Source organism: Suricata suricatta, chromosome 8, assembly GCF_006229205.1.
Source record: "Suricata suricatta isolate VVHF042 chromosome 8, meerkat_22Aug2017_6uvM2_HiC, whole genome shotgun sequence".
NCBI classification, from domain to species: Eukaryota; Metazoa; Chordata; class Mammalia; order Carnivora; family Herpestidae; genus Suricata; species Suricata suricatta.
Genome location: NC_043707.1, coordinates 22651944 through 22661478, shown reverse-complemented (window position 1 = coordinate 22661478; position 9535 = coordinate 22651944). Strand labels below are relative to the sequence as shown.

At 36.2% G+C, this 9535-nt stretch overlaps 1 protein-coding gene across 1 annotated transcript in view; it reads left to right on the top strand.

Annotated features, from left to right (window-relative positions):
• ZNF713 (zinc finger protein 713) overlaps positions 1–3932 on the top strand; it is a 43154-nt gene extending 39222 nt beyond the window's left edge. The window contains exon 5 of the mRNA XM_029949100.1: positions 1873–3932. Within this exon, the coding sequence (XP_029804960.1) occupies positions 1873–2897 (1025 nt within the window). The 3' untranslated portion in view covers positions 2898–3932. The remainder of the gene's footprint in view (positions 1–1872) is intronic.
• Positions 3933–9535: the final 5603 nt, after the last annotated feature.

The following is a 9535-nucleotide window of genomic DNA, read 5'->3' as shown; positions in this document are numbered from 1 at the left end:
AAAAATAAAAATAATAAAAATAAAAAAAGCAGGCAGCAGCTCCTCTGGTGGATAGGCTTGGTTTGATGGGATTAGTCTTGGATTCGGCTCTCAGAGGCTCCGCCCCTGCTCAGGTATCCTTGAGGTTCTATTCCTTCTGGAGTTCGTATTTTCTCCTTCCGCTCTCTCAGTTGAACGTAATATCCTTCTCAGTTCGAAAAACGGTGCGGAGGGAGTTTACAGAGCTCCCTTCTTCTCCGCCATTTTGGCTCCACCCCTTTTTTTACTTTTTTCTAAATGTTTTTTATTTATTTTTGAGAGACAGAGAGAGATAGCGTGAGCAGGGGAGGGTCAGAGAGAGAGGGAGACACAGGCTCCAGGCTCTGAGCTGTCAGCACAGAGCCTGATGCGGGGCTTGAACCCACGAACCATGAGATCATGACCCGAGCTGAAGCCTGATGCTTAACCGACTGAGCCACCCAGGTGCCCCAAATGAAATGGCTTTTGTAGGTGAGCCAGGAGAAACCGTTGAGTTAGGATCTGTCTGTACTACCCAAGTTTGTTAGGACAAGGTGTTGTGAGTGTTTATGAGTCAGCCAATATGATCATGGATCCTGTCCAGTAGGATTCATGCTGTAAAGCTTGTCTGAAGGGACTATCCATACTAGAGCTTTATCTGTCTAGATCATGGAAATGAGAGGAGAGAGAGAGGTCCAGCTAAAACCTCCCAAGAATCATAAAAGTTCCCAAAGCGGGTCCTATTTAACCTTCTGTCAAGCGGAGAATGTGAAGCCACTCAATTATATAAAAATTGGCCTTTCTCTTAATCCCTCCCTCCACATGGCTCCTACCCTCCAACTCTTGTTAGAAGGAGACTAAACAACAGTAAGTGATGTAAGAAGTGGCCAGGGAAATAGTTAAGTGGGGAAAGAAACGAGAGAGTGGTCAGGGAGAAAACTAGTAGGAAGAAAGGAGGGTGGGGGCAGAGGCAGGCAGTGGGAGGAAAGGAAGAATATGACTCTATAACAGCCCAGGGGAAGGGAGAGGGATTGATTTTGGAGTTGTGATTATTAAACACATTACTGAAAATTTTAATTATTGAACAGAGACTGTGTTTGTAACAATGTAACAGTGGGAGTATCTGTTACCTAGGCATTAGGGGAGAAGCCAGGGAACCTGCCCGAATCTTCATCTGGAAGCCGAATAAGAATACCTCCACTAAATTAAGTTCAAAGAAGTGGTAGGAGGCTGAAATGAAATTTTGTTTTTATCACAATTCATGCTTGTTCAAAATATGATTTTAAATATTTGTATGAACATAGGAAAAAAAATCTGGCAAGACAGGCTCCAAACTATTAACAATAGCTACCTCTAGGGGGCGGAATTCTTACTTTATGCATTTCTACATTATTTGACTATGTTACTAAAAGCAAGTATTTGTTTTATCATTTTAAACAAGAAACTAAAATAGGAAGAAATACATACTTTTTAAATAAACAAGTAGCTAGCACTACAATAGGATAAGCCAAAGATGAGATTTATAAGGTCTGGGTCTGTCTTTTCCCAATACAGTCTTTCCTCTGATACCTCCTATCTCTGAGCACAGACCTTTCTCTGCTATTTCTTATTCTCCTTTCCATTTCCTTTCAATCATGGATACTCTGAATGATCTTTTCTTATGATTACCACACATGTTTAAAAATTTTCCCCTCCTCACTGCTTTTTGTCATCTTTTTATAATCTTCCCCCTTGTTACACGGCCATATTTTATAACATGCCACATATGCCTTGTCCACATTGCTGTAAGTTTCACTTGGTAATTCATTGTGCAACAATTTCTTTTTCAAAACAAAGAAGATGGCAAAGTGTTTGTATCTTCTGAATTTCTTTTAGGTGGGGAGAATAGACCTGACATCAAAAAATCAATTCCAAACCAGAATATTTCTGATGAAAATCAAAACCATGACATGATAATAGAGAGACTAACAGGAGACAGTTTCTGGTACTCCATCTTAGGAGGACTCTGGGATTTTGATTACCAGTTAGAGTTTAACCAAGAAAATCAGCAGAGACACTTAGCACAAGTATCTTTCGCCCACAAAAAGATCACACAGGAGAGAAGCCTTGACTGTAATAGATTTGGAGAAAACTGTAATGTGAACTCAAACCTTATTATGCATCAGAGAATTCCTTCAATTAAAATACCCTTTAATTCTGACACACAAGGAAATAGCATCAAACATAATTCAGACTTGATTTTCTATCAGGGAGACTATGTAAGAAAACATCCTTATGAATATAATGAATGTGGAAAAATCTTGAATCAACATATTCTTCTTACTAATCATATTCATACTGAAGAGAAACCCAGTGAATGTGGGAACGCCTTCAGCCACAACTCATCTCTTACTCAACCTCAGATAGTCCTTACAGGAGAGAAGCCCTATAAGTGTGATGAATGTGGGAAAAGATTCAGCCAGAGGATACATCTTATTCAACATCAGCGAATTCACACAGGAGAAAAACCTTTTATATGCAATGAATGTGGGAAAGCCTTCCGTCAACATTCATCCTTTACTCAACATCTGAGAATTCATACTGGAGAGAAGCCCTACAAATGTAATCAATGTGGTAAAGCCTTTAGCCGAATCACCTCCCTTACTGAACATCATAGACTTCATACCGGAGAGAAACCTTATGAATGTAGTTTTTGTGAGAAAGCCTTCAGCCAGAGGACACATCTTAATCAGCATGAGAGAACTCACACAGGAGAGAAACCCTATAAATGTAATGAATGTGAGAAAGCCTTCAGCCAGAGTGCACATCTTAATCAACATAGGAAAATCCATACTCGGGAGAAATTGTGTGAATATAATAAATGTGAGAAAACCTTACGTTCCAGTCCTTCCAGCATATAACTCATGGGGGGAGGGGAAATCATATGAATATATAAATGTAGGAAAACTATTGGTCAGATCCTTTCAATATCAAATTATTCATAGAGAAGAGAAAGCTTATAAATAAACTTTTAATGCATAGAAACCAAATAAATTTAGATCTTAAATTAGTAGCATATTCTCCAGGAGAGGTTATAAATAGTGGAAATAATTTATTTTATAAATAAGATTATATTAAGAGTCTTGTTCCAAATCTGATATAAAACTTTTTTTAATGACCAGAAATCTTGTAGGTGATAATCTGTAATTATTCATCTGTAATTTTTATGTTATAAAGTTTTTAAAGTATGTAAACATTAATTCAAGCAATGATGTAATGTAACCAGTCATATACACTTGAAATAAACATAAAAGCAGTATTTCTCAAACTTCAGTCATGTGTGTTTCCTTTACATAAGTTTTTACCATATTCAGTGTTTATTTAATATTTTGCTTTAAAGGGACTCAAAATTTTAACATTGTCCTAGAAAATATTATTTGCAGAAACTATGAGTTTTATATGCCCATTATATTTGCCCTAAAATAAATAAACATTTATTTATCAAAATACATAACTTTGAAATTAAAAATGGCCGTTTGATGTACCACCTAAAACTTCTGTACCTTTATTTGAAAAACAATGTGACAGGACATGGCAGTGTTTGTTTTCATTTTAGCAAATATTTTGTTTTCATCAAACAACTCCTAGGATCACTTTAAGAAGCATCTTGGAGGAGACTAAGGGTCCTGGTGATGAACTTTGAAAAGTGGTTTGCAGAAGTCTACTTTTCTATCCTGTTGTTCTAGTTTTAAATTTCCCTCTAGCAACCATAGACTTTTTTTTTCACTAAACTGGGTATTTCTGTGGGTTTGAATAGAGAGTTTTTTGTTGTTGTTTTGTTTTGTTTTGTTTTTATATAATGACAAGGGCCTAAAGATCCCTACGCTTCCCTGCACAAGATAAGAAGTAGAAGACTGTACCAGATGTGGAGCTGTGGTGCCAGATGAAGCTCAGAACAAGGGAAGAGCCTTACTGGCTTACAGAAATAACTAAGGAAGTAGTAATAATTGGCTTAATAATTCATTTTATTTATATGAATTTATGTAACACCTTTTTCCAAAAAGAATTTAAAGTAGTTAAAATTTATTATTATGAATACTGTCCTGTGTATCAGATTATCACAGTCTGATGTTACAAAGCATTATTAATGTAAACTGTCATAAGCCACAAATAAATAACACCTTTGGGGCTGCTTCAGTTTCTTGTTTTCTGTTTTTCTGTCTCCTCAGGCATGGCTTGAAGAAGCCACGAGGCTAAGGTAGGAATGTGTTTCCCCTATCTTCCTCACCGTTTTTCTTCTAACATAGCTCCCATCTCAAGACTTCTCTTTTTTTCCTCTGAAGGACTAGATTTGATAAAGTTCTTGAATCAAAGCTGAAATGATTTAAAGACATTTAAAAATTAAAACACTAAAAGTAATGAACTCATTTCAGCACCGAAGTTAAACTTTTCAAAATACATTTATGTCCTATGCATCAGCAGTGTGCAGTAGTTAAGAAAACCCTGAGTTACTGTGGCCAAGGAGGATTTTTAATAATATTTTGTGCTCAAATGTCTGTGTAGTAGCGATCCATTTTCAGGGTAGTTCCAAAATTAACAACATTAAACATTCATTTGTCGTAAGGAAGACACTCAGATTTCAGGAAGAGAAAAAGTGAGCCAAGGTGAAATCTCAGACAGTAGAGGTAGGTATTAAAGGAGGTAATGGTTAATTACAATTGGTAAAAGGCTTTGATCAAAGTTTAATTCTGCAGTCAGGAAAAAAAAAACCAAAAAGCTGTATCCACAAAGAGTGTTAAGGGCTCCAGTATAAGGCAGTATATCCACACAGGTGGATTGAGAACAATGGAATTTTCAGAAGAGATTCAGTAGAACTTGGATAATCCTAGAAAAGAGGTGTCTGGACTGATATAATAGATAGGAGTTATAAAAATAGAAGCTTATTAAATATTCTTTAGGGTCATAAATGATTATCCTTAGTTGTACAGTAAACTAGTCATTTTGAGATGAGTTGATTTTTATGTCCTTTGTTCTCCTCAAAATGCTAGATATGTTGATTGCACGCAATTACTAGTTCTTAGAACAGGGAAGCCAGTGGTGTAGTACTCATTTAAAAACCTGTTAGACTTATTTCTGTTGAGGAGGGCAAGACATTACGCTTTCATGTATATTAGTTCATTTGGTCTGTCTAACCAGGTGCTAATGCCTTTCTTTTATGAAAAGAGATATTTAAGCTTACCCATAATAATAGATGATTTATTATTCAGGATTTCTCACTAGAAATGTCACTAGAATATGGATCATCTACTCCTGTTTCCGTGGATACCAACAGTGCCTGGAACAGTGTTTTGTAATACTTTGAAAACAATTGTTAAATATATTAAAATTAATAAAGTGAAAGATTGCTGCTCAACATTAAAACCTGTGTGACTTTCTCAGAACTTCAGAATGTTTTTAAAAAGATCGTCATGTGATAGATTCTCTTATGTCCAAAAGCCTGGTGGGCTTGGAGAGATATATTCATTACTGTTTGTATTTTGATTCATGTTTAATTTATTAGTTTAAGAAACTGAAATTCTTTAAGCATCCAACATTCCCCTAATTACTCACAGATGTGAAATTAATAAATAAAAGTGAGAATTTCTAAAATTAGATATTGCCACTCTTTTAAACATGGGTTTCAGGCTTAAAAACATGGAAGCATTTCATTAAATCACAAGTCTAAAATTTCAGATTGTATTAAATATTTTAAATACTTAAGAAACAGGTAAGATATACCCAGGATATTAATTATACCAAAACCATAAAAATGTTAGCTGCATGGATTTAATTTTTTTTCATACCTTTATTTGAACACTTTCTCGGGGCCCCAGTTTATATCCATTTGTTGCTAGGCTTAGGTTGTCCTACCAGGTACTTGTGTACTTTCCTTGGGTTCTAGTAATCTTATCTAACCTAAAATAAGAATAATACTTTCTCAGATAATAAGTTGTAATTTACAGATTAGCAACTGACTGATCCTTAATCAGGTCATCCATAAAACCTAGTTGCACAAACCAAATAACTTTTCTTTGCTCCCCTTTTATATCAAAACATTGCTTCTTATGTTATGGGGCATTTTAAGACTTCTTTTTGTATAGATTGGAGAATTTGAACACTTGAACTTTCCCAAAACCATCTGGCCCATTGTCCTGTCTAGTTGGTATAGGAATCTTATTGACTAGCATTATTTAAAGCTTTTCTAGGGGCGCTGGGTGGCTCAGTCGGTTAAGTGGCCGGCTTTGGCTCAGGTCATGATCTCATGGTTTGTGGGTTCGAACCCTACATTGGGCTCTGTGCTGACAGCTCAGAGCCTGGAGCCTGCTTCAGATTCTGTATCTCCCTCTCTCTCTGACCCTCCCCTGTCCGCACTGTCTCTCTCTGTCTCTCAAAAATAAATAAAAAGCATTAAAAAAAAAAAGCTTTTCTAGGCTTCATTAGTATAGTTAATAAGGCCCTCCAGCTCCTTCCTGAAGAATCCAAGTTTTGCTATCTGTTTTCCTCTATAGACCATTTAAATACTTCATAATTTTGCAACACATTGTGGAATCCTCTTTCTACTTGGTTACTGTATGTAACCATTGGAGTTGATAAACTGCTGAGCCATCTTTCTACTTGGTTGGACCATCAAGTTGTTCCTCTTCCTTGATAATGGTTCAACACACCACCCATATTGTTTGTTCTTAACCAATTAAACAGGAACAAATTATACTCACAAATGTGTATATACAAACACATCTGTACATATGCACATACTTAGCAAGAAAAAATTTATATTACTTTTTAAGGTCAATAATGAATCATACATACCACATTCATTTTTTAAATTGTGTTTTAACACACTTGATTATATTAACTTTGCTCTTGAGTATCATTATGAACACTTAGACTCTTCTATACTCCTGCAATCCCAATTAGCCATTGTTTTAAATGTTCAAATTGTGGCCTTGACCAGTGGAAGCTTTATTAAGCCATCTTCTTTAACTCTTAGCACAGTATCTGTTATCCATAACAGTAAGGATTTTTGGAAGTAAGATGTTCCAAGTCCATCCTGAATTCTTTCCTTACTCCAAGAAATGGTATTAGTTTATTCCCCCACCTCCTGCCCAAAGAGTTTTAGTTTCTTTTCTTTTAGTGCATAGTGGTAATAAAGGCCAAAATCTGGGCCCTGGAGATGTACATGACCATTAAGAGTGAGCACAAGTCCTACTGTTTCTACAGTTACTCCTATCAGGTCACTCTTAGCAATAAAAGCTGGATGATGTCTTTTAAGACAAGGCCATGGTTTCTCACTGGTTTTTCTAATTCAGTGTGTATGGATGTGCCCTATTGGTTTCAACAAGATCTGTTTTCTTTAATCACTGGATGTTCACCTCCATTCACAAAAATCATTTAAATACCTTTATCTAAAATTGATTCCAGGGGTAGGCACCCCTGGGTGGCTCAAGCCCATGTCACTGAGCTTAAGATTCGCTCCTTTCCTCCCTCTGCCCCTCTCCCCACTTGCATTCTCTTTCTCTCTCGAATAAAATTTAAAAGATACAACTTAAGTTCTTGCTTTGGCAGCATGTATATGAAAAGATACAACTTTAATAAAATGATTCCAGACTGCCTTTGAAAGGCCCTCATTTTTACTTGAAAGAAACCTCCTAACTCCCTTTTAAAAATTGTACACTCATAGTATTAACTTGTAAGAGGTATCAAATGGGAATGGTATTGTGTGTTTGGGGATAGGAAAGACCTATACATAGTGTGCCTTCAGTAGCTCAGCAAAAAGTGAAAATCCTCCAAGAATTCTGATTTCCTAACATTATCTATATTTTGCAAGAATAACTGGGCTCCGTAACTTCTAATGGCCTCCTTGAGGTTAGTTTCCATATAACTTCCACATAAATGACTATGTTCGTACTGAATTTACATTTATATCCAAGATTGCCTTTCCAACTTCAGAGTTTCTGAGGTCTTGGGTGGTGGCAGCTCCATTGGAATTAAAAGAGGTTCTCTCCAGTTTGGGTAGAAAGGGTATTTGGAAAGCCACATTTTAGACACGTTAAAGTTGTTACAGGGAGCTGAGGTAAAGGGTGGATTTTGGAGAAAAGAATGGGTTGATGAGTGCAATAGCAGTATACAGCTTGCTGAAGAAAAAAGCTCAGTATTGATAAAGTAACAAATGTAAAGTACATGTTTTTGAGAGCACTATATGTGATCATGAAGGTTTAAGAAATAATTACTACTCAAAAATCATCTCAATAAATGTTTAACACAGTGCTCTCATTGTACCATTAAGGATGAAAAAAATTCAGAAAGCAATCTGGAACTATACTTAGAAAGTTTGTTATTAGGAGTCTAAAAGTATCTAGTGTTAGTGTAGCATTTGGCAAGTCAGTCAAGGAAGTTGCCCAGGGTCCTTCTCACTGTGGGGAGAAAGGAGATACAAACAAGGAATAGGGGAAGGAGAAGAAGAAGCTCATTGGTGTTTAGAGGTTTGTGTTGTGTGCCTGTGTGTGTGCACACGGGCTTGTGTATGTGTATTTGAATATATAGATAGCTACATCCTCTGAAATATCCTAGAGGCAAAAAAAAAAAAAATTCCAGTAGCAAGGTGCTCACCTAGCACCTGGATCTTGGTTTCTAAATACCATTCCTCCCTGAAACTTCTCGGAGAATTTGTCAATTCAATAACTTAGGCAGGGAAAGTACAGGTAAGCCCAAATGACACTTTTGTGCCAGAAAGTAAGGAAATTCACAAAAAACTAATGAAGGCAAGTCAGAAAGACACAGGTATCAGCTTAACAAGCCACCCACGGGCTAATTTTGGAAAAATTTGAATTTCAAAATGAACGAAGTTCATTGAATATTCTATTTAAAATGAATGAAAACATTAAATTAAGAAACCCATTATTGGGATGGGGTGTCTGGGTGGCTCAGTTGGTTAAACATCTGATTCATGATTTCAGTTCAGGACATGATCTCATGGTTAGTGAAATCGAATCCTGAGTCAGGCTCTAGGCTGACAGTGCAGAACCTGCTTGAGATTCTCTCTCTCCCTCTCTCTGCCCCTCCTCCACTCATGTGCTCTCAAACTTGCACTAGCTCTCTCTCTCTCTCTCTCTCTCAAACTAAATATTTTTTAAATGCTTAAAAAATTGTTTCATTTTATAAAGCAACATTCACTGAACCTTAAAATGAACCAAAACTTTATAGAAAAGAGTTAATGAAAGAAGTGGTAATCTAATGTAGAAAGATATATAAATCAATTAATTACAAACATAAATAAAAGAATTGATAATAACAGTAGGGGACTTTAACATCCCACTTACAGCAATGGACAGATCATCTAAGCAGAAATCAACAAGGAAACAATGGCTTTGAATGACACACTGGACCAGATGTCCTTAACAGATATATATGAATATATATATATATATTCAGAGCATTTCATCCTAAAGCACCAGAATACACATTCTTCTTGTGTGCACATGGAACATTCTCCAGACTAGATCACATACTGGGTCATAAA